The sequence below is a fragment of the Equus przewalskii genome, chromosome 3 (genome assembly GCF_037783145.1).
Source record: "Equus przewalskii isolate Varuska chromosome 3, EquPr2, whole genome shotgun sequence".
NCBI classification, from domain to species: Eukaryota; Metazoa; Chordata; class Mammalia; order Perissodactyla; family Equidae; genus Equus; species Equus przewalskii.
The window spans coordinates 9524578-9539912 of NC_091833.1; the positions used below are offsets into that span (position 1 = coordinate 9524578).

A 15335-nucleotide genomic window follows, 5' to 3' on the forward strand; every position below is an offset into this window, starting at 1 on the left:
CTCTGTGAACTCCGTGACAGCTCGTTAAGAAAAATTTTGTAAGAAAAGTTTTGTTTCTTTTCTTAAATGGCTGAGAGACCTAACTTCTGTGAGATGTAGGCTAAGTGAATTGGTGAGGAGGAGAGCTGTGAGTGCTCCTGCCCAGCCTCTTTTTATGTTGTTAGCGCTCTAGGTCACAGGTGCCAGAGCTCACCTCTAACTGGCTCAAGCGAGAAAGGGAGTGTCTGGCTCACTTAATGACAGAGAAGTCTGGAGGCCTCCCTGGCCCCGCATTAGATTGTGCTGCCGGGAGCCCTTTCTCCGACGTATCTGCTCTGCCTTCTGCTCTGTGAGCTTCATTCCCAGCAGGGGCTTCCCATGCAGGACTAAGGAGGGCTCAGCAGCCCCATTGGAAAGAGAGCACCTCTTTCCCATCAGTATTAGCAAAGGTCCTGAGGTGGCCTCTTAGGGCCTGGATTTATTTGGTCACATGCACATCCCTTAGCTAGTCGCCATGAACTCGTTATCCATGTCTGGGTCTGTGCTTTGCAACACACCAAGGGGCTTGATGGAGTGTGGAGGGCCTGGTGCGCAGCTTCACCCAGGTCACACGGACCCAGGAGGAAGAGTGGGGGTATCCGCTGAAAACCAGGCTCCTGTTCCTAGAGGAGCACTCACGCTGAGCAGACAGCCGGTGTCCGCTGCTCTTGCCCACCACTCTTCTGTGTCCCTCTCCCCTTTCGCAGTCTCTGGGTCTCTCCAGTGCGGCGGCCAACATGTTTGGGAGTGATGGCAGTGAGCTGATACTGCATTTTGTGACCCAGTGCAACGCTCGGCTCACCCGTGTGCTGGAAGAGGAGCAGAAGCTGGTACAGCTGGGCCAGGCAGAGTAAGTCCCATGGCAGTGTTGCTCAGGGTGGCGGCTAAGGATCCAGGGACTCAGGCCCCACAGCTGTCCCCAGGAGGCCGATCCAAGCAGAGCCAAAGAGGGTAGCACTGAGCAGCCCTCCTGCTCCTATGGGACCAAAACGCAGCCGCCTGTGTCGCACAGCTGTGGTCAGGCCAGCGTCAGGAACTGCGGACCTCCTCCCCGCTGAGGGAACAGGTAGCACCGAGCCCATGCTTTTGACCCAGCAACACTGTTTTCTTTTCCCTCTTCCAGGAAGAGGAAGACAGACCAGCTCCTGAGGCACGCAGTGGAAACCAGACTGAGAATGCTGATCCCGTACATCGAGCACTGGCCCCGGGTACAGAGTCCAGATCCAGGCCCAGGGCAACAGCGTCGTCGTGTTTCTGATTTTCGTCACCTTTCCCTCAGAGGGCCTTGCACACGGCTCAGAAGTTAGCTTGTTGATCTCCACGTCGCAGGGGTGCTCAGTGTACTGGGCAGGGCTAGCTTCAAATCTGAGAGTGCCAGAGAGAGTAACTGAGCCGTCTGTCTCGGTTCCTGGAAGTGGGAGTGGCCGGGGCACCGGGTCACCTCCTGGGGGAGCTCTTAGTGGCCTGAGCGTGCCAGCAGGTATCGGTGAGGAGGGATCCGTGAAGCAGATTAGAAGAGTCAGACGGTTTTATTGGCCATTGTCCCTTACCAGGCCTGTCGTGTTCTAGATCTCGGAGGACCGGGACTTCTTTTCACATTGTCAGTGTGATGCTCGAGAATTGGGGTATTCATTCCAAGGGCTTTTTTCCCCCTTTTCTGAAGCTTCCTTTCTCCTGTTTCAAAGCATGTCACAGTGTGGCCCGTTCTCTCAGTTAAGAAAGTACAGTCAAAGCGCATCAAAGAAGAGAGGAGTGGGACCATCTGGTGTCCCCGCCCAGCTGGGCGATGGCTGAGCAGGCAATTTCAGTGAGTCAGTCGACAGACATTGGAACACCTGCCGTGCGCCTCACCCCAGGCGGGGTGTGAAGGGAGTACAGCCGAGAGTTGAGTCCCGTCCCCTGCCTGTGCTTGCCGCACTTGGTTTCAGGCCTCCGGCCTGACTCGGCCCGGCTCACAGTTAATGCAGTGGCAGTGCATGTATTGGGCCTCGGCTGCCTCGTTCAGCACGCTTCCTTCTGGGCTGCTTGCTAAGAGAACCTTCCCAGCCAATCTGGGACCTCTCTGGCCGGCTCCCACAGGCCACAGCCACTGGGTGTTAGAGATGGTGGAGTGGCAAGACTCGTACTGTCTGGGGTGGATGGTGTCTGCTAATGGAGGCGTCTCTGGGTTGTGCCATCGCTTGTATTACTTGAAGGATTTTTGGTTTCAGGTAACAGAAATCAACTCGAGTTAAGCAAAAAATCAGGGAGGAATTTACTGTGAGGCTGCAGGGTGGCATCAAGGGTAGGAATGCTCCTGGGCCCTGGGAGTGCCTAGAATTTGGACTTAGAGACCATCCCCAGACTCCCCTCCTACGTCTGCTGCTTCCTCCATGTTACAGAATGCAGTGCCCTCCCCCGCCCTTGCTCTCCGTGCTCAGAGACCAGGCAGACCCTCCAGCCGTCTGCATCCCAAATCCACATGCGAAGGATTGAGAATCTGATTGGGGCAGCTGGGGAGCTCTGCCCCTGGCTCCGTCAGCTGTATTAGGGCTCTTAGCTGCCAGGCGCTCACATCAGCGAGTGGAGGTGGGGTGTCAGAGCTGGGCAGGCCCCTTACCTCCCTCCCTGGAGAGGTGGGGCACCAGCCATCTCTGTGCTGTTGTGACCTGTGCACAGTACCTAGTCCTCTGTCATTCTCTCCTCAGGCCCTCGGCATCCTCATGCTCCCTCACAACATCCTTCCCAGCCTGAACCTGCTCACCAGCATGGTGGACGACATGTGGCATTATGCTGGGGACCAGTCCACTGACGTGAGTGCTTCTGCAGGCCCACGGGATACTGAGAAAGGCTTGGGCTAAACGTTTCTTCACAGAGTTAGTGAAATTTCTTTGATCACAGATCCCCGCAGGGGGCCTGCAGTGTCATTCCCATCTTGGTCAGGAGAGGCTAAGGTACGAGGAGAGCCCCTCGTCGAGCCACGGTGGGGCCTAGGTCTGCTTCCCTTAGGTCAGCACTCTAGCTGCAGAACAGCGATCATTCCTTTTGACCTACAGTGGTGACAGGGTGTCAGAGGGCCTGGTGATGGGGCTGCCGTTTCAGAGTCATTTCCCCTGTCTCCTAAGGGGTAGATTCTGCAGCAGAGTTTCTCAATGTGTGTCTTCCATGAGACTGATTTAAAAAAAAAAGAATGCTGCCGAGACACCCATTGCCTTAAAAAGAAACTCCCTCGCCCGGCCCATCTCGGCCTAATTTGCTGAGATCAGTAAGCCTTTAAACAGGCGCTACGAAAGAATCGGACTTGTTAATGCTGTTATTTTTCTGTTAGGAAATTGTTTTAAACAGCATACCTTCATAAAAGACATTAATATGTGCTGGTACTTTGTGGGATCCAGGATGGGAGGCAACGAGGTCCTCCCACCACCATTCTAACAAAGTACTGTAATAAACTTTGCTTTGTGGGAACATACCACCAGCAGAGATGGCAGGAAAACGAAATCAGAAAGCAAAGAAATTAAGGGAATAAAACACGAGGCAGCTGAGCTAGTGCTCTGGCCTGGTTGCCGGGACAGTCAGAAGTTGCTGAGGGCCTTGAACATGACTCTGGCCATGTGTTCTGATCTGTCCATGATCCCATCTCAGCCCTCGCTTTCCTGATGAGCACACCAAGGTTCGGTCGTACCCGGCTCACCACAGAGCCCCCTCGAAACTCGATGTCCTAAGACTGGCTTTTCACCAGCGGGTCCAAAACGGACTGGATGTAGCAGAATCGCCCGGGGTGCTTATTGAACATCCAGATTCCTGGCACTCACTTCAGACCCACTGACTCTAAACTCTACGAGGTTGGGCCCAGGAGATTGCATTTTAGTCTCCCGGGTAATTCTGATGCCCAGCCAAGTTGGGAACAGTAGGGTTGTCCAGAGGGCCATAGGTATCTGTGAGGGAAAGAAGAAATCCGGAGGGAGCCCCTGAGTGCCCGTGGTTCGGGCAGGAGCTGCCCCAGACTTCTCCCAGCCTACAGCAGTCGTGGTGACCCGCTCCCTGGGTGGGCTGCCTTGCAGTTGAGCTGGTATGCCCGCCGAGCTGTGCTGGCTGGCGTCTACAACTCGACGGAGCTGGTGATGATGCAGGACACCTCCCCAGATTTCGAGGACACGTGGCGCTTCCTGGAAAACCGGATCAACGACGCAATGAACATGGGCCACACTGCCAAGCAGGTAGTTGGGGCTCGCCGTTTGGGAAGCCTCACTAGGTGCTCTGCCCTCCTCAGGCCACAGCTGGCCACCTGTCTGTTCCCTTGCTCCCCTTGACCTCAACTGACAGTTCTGAGGGCCTGCCCGGGGAGCCTGACTGGCTCTTCCTCACACCAGCCCTTCCCTGAGAGCCACACTTGGCCCATTTGTGGTTGTGTTGTCCAGGGGCTCTTCCTCCAGTACACGAGGCCCTCTTTTTTTTTTTTGGTGAGGCAGATTGCCCTGAGCTAACATCTGTTGCCAGTCCTCCTCTTTCTGCTTGAGGAAGATTGTCGCTAAGCCTGTGCCAGTCTTCCTCTATTTTTTGTACGTAGGATGCTGCCACAGCATGGCTTGATGAGTGGTGTGTAGGTCCATGCCCAGGATCCAAACCCACGAACCCCGGGCCACCAAAGCAAAGTGCACAAGCTTAACCACTACGCGACTGGGCCAGCCCCCAGCAAGGCCCTCTTGACTCTGCCTATTGGGGCTCGTAGGTCTCCTGATTTGTCCTACCTGTCTCTCCTTTGCACTTGTGTAGGGGGCCTAAGAGAGCCTGACTCTGACTCCTTCTAGGTAAAGTCCACTGGAGAGGCCCTGGTACAAGGACTCATGGGTGCAGCAGTGACAGTGAGTACCCCCAGCTCATCCCTGCCCTCCCCCTCCCGCCCTGTGAGCCTTACAGGTGTCACTGGCTCCAAAAACCTTAAACTGGAAAGCTAATAGTAAGACTAACCGTGGTTCAGCCCCAGTTTCTTGGTCCCAAATACCCCACCTCTTTATTTTTTATTGGTGTTAAGAAACATCACTGACGCCTGGGACCCTGGTATGTCAGATCTGTGTATCATAGCCGCACCTGCCACCTTGGAAATCCTGATCTTTCCTGTCGGAGTCCTAGAGGGAGGGCAAGGCCTCATCACTCTCTCTGGTCCCGTCCCTGTTTCAGCTCAAGAACTTGACGGGTCTAAACCAGCGCCGGTGAGCAGGAAGGGCTGTAAGCTGGAGCCCCCAGAAGAAAACCCGCAGATATATTTAAAGGGCTTTGAAATACAAAGTGCCATCCACAGAAGATGGTGTTAATGAGAAAACACCGAAGGACCTGAATCACCACCACAGCCACCTGGGAACCACAGGGCACTTGAGGATACAATGGTAGCCCAGGATTGGGGGACTTCTTCAGTCCCTCATACCAGGCCTGCCTCCTGATGCCTTTCTGCATTGCAGCTGTGTGACTGAAAACTGAGGCTCTCGTCCAAGCACTCAAGCCACAGAAACCCAGCACGTCCCTGTCATGGTCTCACAGACACCTTGATCATGACTTAAGCTTCCTAGAAATGCTCTCTGGGGCTCCCAAGTCGGAGTCAGGATCTAAGCCACCACAAGGTGGCAGCTCACCCCCAGCATGGCACACACGTGCACACAGGTGTCCCTGCAGCCCCTTGCCTCTCTGGTGTCCTGAGATGCTGCACCTGGGAACCCCCCAGAAAGCTGCCTCACCTGAGACAGGTGCCTGCTGGACAGTGGTGCTCAGCCTGGCCTGAGGTGTGGTCCCAGGCCTGGTGTTGCATTACACCAGCATGCATTGCAGGACTGTTAGTGAACTTAGAGTCTAAAACTAATAATAAATATGTTTGAAGCAGTTTCCTATTGTGTAGTTTCCATACCGACCGTGGCAGGTGTCCACGACCCCAGAGGGAGACAACAGTGTTGTGGAAAAGGCTTGAGGCCAGCAGCCAGGAGACCCGGGTTCTCGTTCTGGTGCTGCCTAATACTGGTGTGAAATTTTGTCAATTCTGCATCTCTGGGCCAGGCTTCCCATAAGCAGTGTGGGCGACAGGAGCCTTCCTCCTCACCATTAGCTCCCTTGGCTGTTGTCTGTCACTAACCAGTTGGGTGGTACATTCTCTAGCTTTAGTGATCTCCTCCGCCTCCACACGGGGCTCCCTCGGCGAGTCTGGCTAACTGTTGTCTTAGTCTGCTCCGGCTGCTATGACACAACACCAGAGGCTGGACAGTTTAAAAAAACACGTTTATTTCTCATGGTTCTGGAAGCTGGGAAGGCCAAGATGAGGGTAGCAGCCAGTTCAGTTCCTGGTGAGGACTTGCTTTGTGACTTGCCACCTTCCTGTCTTCTCATGTGGCAGAGAGAGAGAGAGAGCTCTGGAGCCTCGTGTTCTTATAGGGGCCCTAATCCCGTCCTGCCAGTCCTACCCTCATGAACTTGCAAAGACCCGTCTCCAAATACCATCACGGTGGGCGTTAGGCTTCAACCTGTTGGAGGGACGCAATGCAGTCTAGCGTGTCTTCTGCTTTCCTGTCTCTTGCCTGAGGTGACTGAGCGTTGGTGGGGGAAGTCTGAGCTAATAGGTGTTTCCAGGCTCTTGTGGGCTTTCCGCTGGCCCTATCTGCACCTAATTCTGTTTCTCGACACTCGGTCAAGTTTCCTGCAGTGGTCATTCCAAATTTCATTCCACTCTCTCCTTTATCGTTTTAGCATCCCTCTCACACTCACAGGCAACCTTTATTCTTAATTTACTGAGATAGCACAGGCTGGGGAACAGGGGCCCCCCAGTGCCCTTTCTCTCTGTCTCAGGGAGAGGCGGCGCTCTTTGCTAAGGCAAACTCCTCCATCTCCTCTCTGATTACTCTTCTGCCCCCTAAGTGCAGCTCCAGCCAAGTCCTATTTTAGAGCCTCTTTCTATGAGCAGCTGCCACCTTTTTGAGCCCCATTCAAACCTCTCTCAGGCTGATGAGGGGAATGGTAATTACTCACGGAGCATTCACCCTATGAGGTGCACGCTGCAAGGCGCTGGGGATGCAGAGACGAAGGGCCCCACCCCTCCACCACCACTACACAGAACCATGGATGGTACGTTAAAGTAAAGAGCATTGTATTTTCTGGCAGTTTCGGAAGAGTGGGATCTGGACGTGGGGCTGGAAGGATGTGTACCCATCAGTCAACTACACTTTGCCAAAGTATACTTTGTTTCTCCATTAACGTACAAATTTACTTCATTCTTTTCTAAGGCGTCATTGTATTCCTATATTCGTGTATTTAACCAGGTCTCTGTCAGTGGGCAATTTGTTTTATCTTTTGCGTTACAAACAGTGCGGCAGCGAACGCCCCTGTACGCTATCTTGGCTTACAACTGCAAGTGTTTTTGCAGTAGGAATTCCCAGACGTGTTACTGTTGAGTCAAGAGCGTGCGCATGTTTGGCCAAATCCCGGTCCGCGCCGGTTGAACCTGGCGCCTTAACGCCGATGCGCGGCGGCGGCCTCCGGGCGGCAGGGGGCGCTGCGAGCGCGCTGCGGCGGAAGGGGCGGGGCCGCGCGGACCGACTTCCGGGCGCGGCGCCGGGGGCGGCGGGGCGCGATGCCTTACGCCAACCAGCCCACCGTGCGCATCACGGAGCTCACCGACGAGAATGTCAAGTTCATCATCGAGAACACGGACCTGGCGTAAGGCCGCCGCGGGAGGAGGCCGGGGCTCGGAGCGCCGGGCCCGGGGGGGCGGGGGTGGGGCGGGAGTGGGACGGGCTCTCGTCTGGGGCCCGCGGGCGGGGCGGCCTTCGAGGCTGCGGCCCCCTCACGCCGCTCGGTTTGCATCCCTCAGGGTGGCCAACTCCATTCGGAGGGTCTTCATCGCCGAAGTGCCCATAATAGGTAAGCGAACCCGGCCCTGGTTGCCGGGCCCCCGCGCGCCGGGGCCTCCTGCCCACCGTGGTCCGGGCCGGCGGGGGTCCGGGAAACGGCGGTGCCCTCGGCCCGGAACCCCCTCTGGCCACCTCCCTGGCTCAGGGGCCGCGTCGCCCACTCTTACACACGCGTGGGTGGGGAGCGTGGGTTCAGGAGTCTGCGGACGCAGGTTCGAGTGCCGTGCCCACTCTGTGAAGCTTGGGCGGGTTGTTAGACTGTGAACCATAGTAGTTATCAGGGTGACGTCAGGGACTAAGTGAGGTGATCTCTGTGAGGGCCGTGCGTTCCGTGAGTGTCCAGTGCTGGTAGATGGGTCTTTGGGAGTCACTTCCTTCTACTGCGTTTATGGAGCACATAAGTGCCAGGCCGTGGTGCCCGGCGTGGGAATGCCAGCTGGACAGTACCGGTTCTTTCCCTCCTGGATGGAGCTGGCAGTGAAGTTACAGGGGAGGGGCGGGTCCACAGACAGCACTAATGCAAGCCGGACTTGCATCAGTGGCAGTGCTGCTGGCGCTTAGAGGAGGGAAGGTCTGTTCCTGCTCTCGTTCCAGCCACCTGGCTCCAGGTGTTTACATATTTACCGATATATTACAGATATTTTCTGAGTGTCGGCTCAGAGAGTTTGGGTTAGAAAAAAGAAATCGAAGCCATAGTTGCTGCATCAGTTGTGCAGACTCCTAAGGAAATAAGCAGACCGAGTGATTGGTAACCAGGAGAACATTGTAGGCTTTCCACCATTGCCACCCCCAATCACTTCTTCAATGCGGAGCTTGGAGTGCTGGTCCTCCCTCTGCCTAATCACTCCATGTCTCTGGGCCTCAGTTTCGTGAGTGGACTGAGGGAGTTGTACTTTGTGATGCAGGCCTGACATTCTGAGTCTAAATGCCACTTTTCCCACAAACTCAGTATTGCAAATAATCTTGAGCGTCCGCTACATTCCAGCCCACAGCTAGGACACTCAAGACATTGAAGACCCTGCCCCTAGCAATTTTCGAAGCTTGAGGTAGAGACAAGACCTACACGAATACCATGCAAGGCAAAATATGACAGGTGGCTGCAGAGGAGTTTGGACAGGCTTTAGCGAGGGAGGAGCTCACAGGGAGACAGTGATAGTGCCTGTATCATGGAGACCCACAGGCGTGGTTTATGGGAGCCCCAGAGGGTTGTGACCTGCACCTGAGGCTGGATGTGGGGGGCCAGGGCGGAAAGAGGCAGGGGCGGAAAAGCCTGGCTCATGGTCCTTGTCTGGCTTGGGTGGGTGGGGGAAGCAGGAGGAAGCATGGGACAAAGCAGGCTATCTGGGCCTCGTCTGACTTCTGTTCCTGGTGTCCGGGCCCCTCATTTGGCAGTGCGGCCCCCATGCCGTTTGATTTCTGAATATAATTGTTTACGTGCAGATGTTTGTTGATGAATGAATGAGAAAACGTGTTTAAGTCAAGTGTGTTTGTGCCAGTACAGTCCTTGCCCCGCTGCTAGCTCGTTGCTGGTAGGGACCGGGTTTTATACTTAGCGTGCCTTGCTGGTTATAGGAGTTCTGTAAACAGTTAACTGAGTGATGATAAAGTGTTAAGTTGGGTATTCTGGTCATTATATCATAAAACGAAATATGGACCCTAAGTCTGTGTTACTTCTGTAAGGTTTTCCCAACTTTTAAGTGCCCAAATAGTTTGTGTTCTTGAATTTGGTGTTGGCTTGAATAGCAGATTTAAATGCTTCTCCTGGAAATACTCAACTCAAAGAAACACATGCCCTCTCCCGTGTATTCTCGAAGTCGGTGCTTTTCTGTATGGTAGAAGGAGCTCCCTGTGTTAAGTCCGCCTGAGCAGGGAAGTGGAGTGCGGCATGTGGTTCCTGTTAAAATGCAGATTCCTGGGCCCACCCTCAAGCTGGGGAATCAGAGACTGGCAGCTGGGCCCAGGCCTCTGCAGGGTGGTGAGCATCAGGTGATTCCTAACCCTGGAGGGCACTGCGCTAAGTCATTGGGGGAACTTGGTGGCTGACTGCCTGTCCGCTTCTCTGCCTCCTTCATTTTTTAGCCATTGACTGGGTTCAGATTGATGCCAATTCGTCAGTCCTTCACGACGAGTTCATCGCACACAGGCTCGGTGAGTGCCAGGTGTGGGGAAGTTAGAGGGAGGTGGCTGTGCCTGGTGTCAGAAGAGGAAGCCTCTCCCTCCCAAGGGGACTGTGGATTCTCCTTTTGGCTTGTCCCCTTGGCCTTCTTTAAAGTGCTTTTCTGTGTCTTCCAGGATTAATCCCCCTCACTAGTGACGACATTGTGGACAAGCTGCAATACTCCCGGGTATGCTGCGTGATCGGGGTCAAGGGTGGGGGAGGCAGGGGACTTCAGTTCTCAGAGGGACATCTTTCTTTCAGCTTTAAGAAGGACAATGTGGAGATGTTGTTTAGAGCCCAGGGCAGGCGGTGTCCTTGGTGCTGATGGGGCCTCAGATTGATGAGGCTCCAGTAACGGGCCTAAGAGGCTAAAGGGAGTCAACAGAAGCTTGTGGGGCAGGACAGGAGCAGAGGGAGTGAGAACTGTCCCACAGAGGGACCTGAGGGCCTGGAGTCCTGGTGTCTGCCAGATTCGTGCATCACCCGCTAGATTCTGCTGGTTAAACGTGGCTCCCTTCCCCTGGGCCGTGTTTGCTCCCTGATGATGGTTAACAGGCCTTGGACTAGGGAGGGAGTGTGACATAACTAGGCTGCTGCATCCTTTGACCAAGACTGTGTCGGGTGACAGCTTAAGACTGTTCCCTCCTGATGGCTTTGTGTGATCCTGAATCCACCTAGTTTCTGATATTCCAAGGGCGTGTCATTTTTTTGGTGGCGAATTTGGTAAATATACATGTATTTTTTAAAAGAAATATTCAAGCACACAGCAAAGTGTGGAGCTAATATAGCAAATACTCATGCTCCCACAAACCGCCTGTCTCGTTTTAACGTTTTGACATAGCTGCTTCACATCTCCAGACTTTGTTTTTAAGAAATAAAACATCATGGTGGGGGCGGCCCTGTGGCCGAGTGGTTAAGTTCGCGCACTCCACTTTGGCGGCCTAGGGTTTTGCCGGTTCGGATCCTGGGTGCGGACGTGGCACCGCTCATCGGGCCGTGCTGAGGCGGGGTCCCACATGCCACAACTGGAAGGACCCACAATTAAAAAAATACACAACTATGTACTGGGGGGCTTTGGGAGAAAAAGGAAAAATAAAATCTTTAAAAAAAAACCATACATATTGGTAGGAACAGTTATACAACCAGTTGAAGAGCAGTTTGGCAGTATCTTACTTACATAAAGATATGCATGCCCTGTGACCTGCCAGTTCTTTCCATTTCGTTGTTTTCTAGTATTACATTTACTGAACAAAGAGGGTATGGTGTTTTGTTTTGCTTTTTCTGAAAATCTACAGAAAAGTTTAAAAGGGTAAATACTCATTTGCTTTAAACCTGTGGTTACCAATTCTTAATATTTTGCTACATTTGCTTTATTTTATATATATATTTTGTTATTTTTGCTGAACCATTGAAAGAAAGTTACTTCTCCCTTAACAACTTCAGTATGCGTGTCCTAAAAATAAGGATATTTTCCTACATAATCACACTGTTATCATGCCTAAGAAAATTAGCATTAATAGGTACTATCTGTATACAGTCCACACTGAGATTTTCTTGGTTGTCCCCAAAATGTCCTTAATTGTTTTTCGTTTGTGGGTCCGTGATCCAGTAAAGATTCACGCATTGCATTTGGTTGTTACACCTCTTTAGTGTCTTTTAACCTCGAACAGACTCCTCTCCTTTCATTATGCTTTTTTTTTGAGATTGAGTGCCTTTCCATATTTCTGTCTTCTGTTACATTTTGGTTCTTCGTTTCGTTACTAAGAGACTCGGTCTCGAGGGTCTGGGTGGCCTTCCCGCGTCGCCTGTGTGTGGCGGCGTCTATCTCTCCCTCCTCGTCTTGAAAACATCAGAAGTCGGGCGGCTTTTGCTTGCTGGGGTGAGGAGAGCGGTTTGCCTGATTGCCTTCTGGTCACTGTCCTCTTGCCTGAGCTGAATTGTAGCAGATAGTCCCTCCCAAGGGGATGGGCTGTTCCCGGACTCACTCGTTCGCAGAGTGGCACACTGTTGGTAGTTACTGAAGCTGAGTGACAGTTACACAGGGGCTGTCTGTTGCACTCTTCTCTGCTTTTGTGAATGTATGCCGTTTTCCTTTTTTAGAAAAGGTCAGTAGTCTGGAACTTGAAAGCTGCTTTTTTCCCTGCTCCCTGAGCGTTTTACTTTAAACGATGATTCCATTCCCGAGCTAGTCCACTTAGTTCATGGGAGGCTGACGGTGGAGTATGAAAGAGTCCCCTCCCCACCTTGGTTCTCTGAGGAAGGGCCCTCCGCGGCCAGGGGCGAGAGGTTCACAGTGCGGCTCCCGTGGTGGCCTGGCAGCCGGGGTGGGGCTGGGGACGTGGTGCCAGCATGTATGGGTCGTCTCTAAACTGGGGAGCGCCCGCACTTGAGCGGCCTGAGAACGTGGCACCAGGTTGACGCGGCCCACAGGGCCTGCAGACTGTGATCACCCCTCTCCCAGATGGGAGACTGAAAGGACTGGCCTCGGGACCGCGCAGCGTGGGCTTTGCCGGTCTCCGTAGCCTCACCCTGCCTCTCTGCTGCCTCAGGACTGCACGTGTGAGGAGTTCTGCCCCGAGTGCTCGGTGGAGTTCACTCTCGACGTGCGCTGCAACGAAGACCAGACACGCCACGTCACGTCTCGCGACCTCATCTCCAACAGCCCCCGGGTCATTCCGGTCAGTGTCTAAGAGCGTCCTCCCTCCCCGGGACCCTTGCTCTTCTCCTTCTGGCCCCAAGTGGGCCAGACTGGGCTGACCTCTTCTGAGACACTGACTTGCCTGCGTTACCTCTGCCATGGCCTGAACCTGGCGCCTAGAAGCGCTGGGAGTTCTGGACTCTGCTGGGGCGGGGGGGACGGGGCCGGAGCTTGTTGCTGTCGTGTCCCCTCTGTGCCCCAAGGACCCTTTTAGAGGCCATGGTACTGTTTTACTGAGAAGGCTGTCACAAAGCCGTGAAGGAGGGCTTGGAGTCCAGGCACCAGCTCAGACTGGGTCCCGGTACGCACTTCTCCCGCCTCCTCCCAGGCTCCCTTTCCCTGGTTTGGCAGATTGCAACCTGGAGGTGCTGGAAGGGGGTTGCAGGAAGAGGTGACTGGGGACACGAGCAGCTAATAATGCCTCTGTTTGGGCTCCCTACAGGTGACATCCCGGAACCGAGATAATGACCCTAACGACTATGTGGAGCAGGACGGTAAGGGCTCAAGTGAGGGCAGGTGTCCACTTGACCTGTCACTTTGCAGGCCAGCGGAGGGGTGGAAAGCAGACGCAGCCTCTCGTGCTGCCTGGTCTTCTAGCGGCATTCCAGCTCAAAATTTGGAGGGCCGAACCTCTCTCGGCCCTTGACTGGCTCATGCCTCTCCCTACAGACATCCTCATCGTCAAGCTGAGGAAGGGCCAGGAGCTGAGACTTCGAGCCTATGCCAAAAAGGGCTTTGGCAAAGAGCATGCCAAGTGGAACCCTACTGCAGGGGTGGCCTTTGAATACGATCCTGACAACGCCCTGAGGCACACAGTGTACCCCAAGCCAGAGGAGTGGTACGTCCCCGTTGGGAGTGAAGGCGGGCATTTAGGGTGGCTGGCGTGGAAAGGGTTCCTGGTGGCTGAGATGGGGCAGGCTGACTGGACAGAGGTGCCCTTAAAGCGGCAGTGGCCAACCCGTGCTGACCTGTGTTTGACCCCAGGCCAAAGAGCGAGTACTCGGAGCTGGATGAGGATGAGTCACAGGCTCCCTACGACCCCAACGGCAAGCCGGAGAGGTAAGCCACTGGCCCGGCGCTGAAGGTAAAGCGTGTGAAAACACACAGGTAGGTGTAGGCTCTGAGCTGGGGAGACCCAGTTCCCGAGAGCTGAGGAGGGGCTGATAACTGCTGAGCGCGTGGTGTGCTCATCCGGGCAGATTGTCATCCCTTGGGGTCACTGTGAGAAAGAGGGGCCCAGCCCTCCAGTCTTCCAAGCCGTTCCTATTCTGATGTTCAGCCCCCAGAGGAGGGGATCAGCCTCGGGCCAAAACCCAACCAAAGTCTTCTGGTGACGAACGTGTAGATGCCGGAGCCCGTGACGCTGCTCACCTGATCTTGCACTGTCTCCTCAGTGTGGAATACGTCCATACAGAGGGGTTCTGAGGCTTTACAGTATCTTTTCAAGGTAGCTGCAGCCCCCTTGAGGTCCTGCAGATGTGCGGGGACCCGTTTGTACAAGGCTGGAAGTCAACCTTGGGGCGAGCGCGAGCTCGAGCTCCTGGTAGGAAAGGGGTCAAGGCCCAGAGGAGGCGAGGCCGTGGCTGAGGCTCGGGCTCAGCAGGCTGCCTCACGAGGGCCTCTGCGGCCTCTCGCCTCTCAGGTTTTACTACAACGTGGAGTCCTGTGGCTCTCTGCGCCCCGAAACCATCGTCCTCTCCGCCCTCTCTGGATTGAAGAAGAAGCTGAGTGACTTGCAGACCCAGTTAAGCCACGAGATCCAGAGCGACGTCCTCACTATCAACTAGCCGCACTTGCCTGCCTCGGCAGGAAGGGTCAGAGCAGCGGCTGGATTTCAGGTCTCTCCTGGGACGTCAGCACTGGGGAGGGCAGCTGTGCTCGAGCTTCTTGACAAGCCACCAGTTAGGAGGGTAGCAGCGGGGAGCGAAGTCCAGCCCAGCCTTGCTCGGTCACAGGTAGACGACCAGGGGTGCCACTGAGATTTGAGGCAGGACAGTGTTTTCTGGCCGTTGGGCTTCCCTGGCCCTGCCTGCTAACTGCCAGCAGCAGTCCCCAGAGCGTCCCTTCCCCATCTCCTCGTGCACCTGGAGGCGGCCACACCGCTTCCCTGTTGAGAACCACTGGGCCAGTGTCGTCCTCCTCTGGTCATTTCAGCTCTTTTCTCCTAACCCTTTCTGTCCAAAGTTGGAATTTCCACACTTGTACCTGTGGTCTCTGATGTTAGGGTTGAGCGCCAGAGCGCTCATCCAGGCTCCTACAGACCCTTCTAGCCCTGCCCAGGGCCAGCCCACGGCACTTCACTCAAACTCCCATGTCCCTAATTAGAGAAGCCTTTGAGAATAGCGTGAGACGACCCTGGCTGTCCGCCTCCCTCGCCCCCCCCAATAAACCTTGTATTTCACTCTCTACCCGTTGGTTGTCAACTTCACTGCCAGTAGCCCGATTACTTCGTTTGTGGGGGGAACAGCAAGGCCTTTCGTGAAGGTGTAGCAGTGACCCCTGAGCCCTGTAGGTAGGAACATACCCAAAGTAGTTAATTAGGCAGCCCGGCAGGAGATATCTGGAGAAAACCAGAGATCCAGTGCAGAAAAGAAAG

At 54.5% G+C, this 15335-nt stretch overlaps 2 protein-coding genes across 2 annotated transcripts in view; both read left to right on the plus strand.

Annotated features, from left to right (window-relative positions):
• COQ9 (coenzyme Q9) overlaps positions 1-5871 on the plus strand; it is a 14057-nt gene extending 8186 nt beyond the window's left edge. Inside the window, exons 4-9 of the mRNA XM_070613704.1 lie at positions 726-868; positions 1142-1226; positions 2706-2810; positions 4059-4214; positions 4806-4859; positions 5176-5871. Coding sequence (XP_070469805.1) covers positions 726-868; positions 1142-1226; positions 2706-2810; positions 4059-4214; positions 4806-4859; positions 5176-5211 — 579 coding nt within the window. The 3' untranslated portion in view covers positions 5212-5871. The remainder of the gene's footprint in view (positions 1-725; positions 869-1141; positions 1227-2705; positions 2811-4058; positions 4215-4805; positions 4860-5175) is intronic.
• A 1651-nt stretch (positions 5872-7522) lies between these two features.
• Positions 7523-15147, plus strand: POLR2C (RNA polymerase II subunit C). Its single transcript, XM_070613706.1, has 9 exons — positions 7523-7689; positions 7844-7893; positions 9963-10031; positions 10176-10228; positions 12591-12719; positions 13182-13233; positions 13409-13577; positions 13724-13798; positions 14382-15147. Exons 1-9 carry the CDS (start codon positions 7604-7606, stop codon positions 14524-14526), a joined length of 828 nt encoding a protein of 275 aa, XP_070469807.1. The 5' UTR covers positions 7523-7603; the 3' UTR covers positions 14527-15147.
• The last annotated feature ends 188 nt before the right edge of the window (positions 15148-15335 follow it).

Bases quoted from the DNA above. Each gene is read 5' to 3' on its own strand.
- POLR2C (XM_070613706.1), top strand. From the start codon at position 7,604: ATGCCTTACGCCAACCAGCCCACCGTGCGCATCACGGAGCTCACCGAC. The intron at 7,894-9,962 runs GTAAGCGAACCC...TTCATTTTTTAG, and splicing joins CGCCGAAGTGCCCATAATAG to CCATTGACTGGGTTCAGATT. The intron at 13,578-13,723 runs GTACGTCCCCGT...GTTTGACCCCAG, and splicing joins TACCCCAAGCCAGAGGAGTG to GCCAAAGAGCGAGTACTCGG.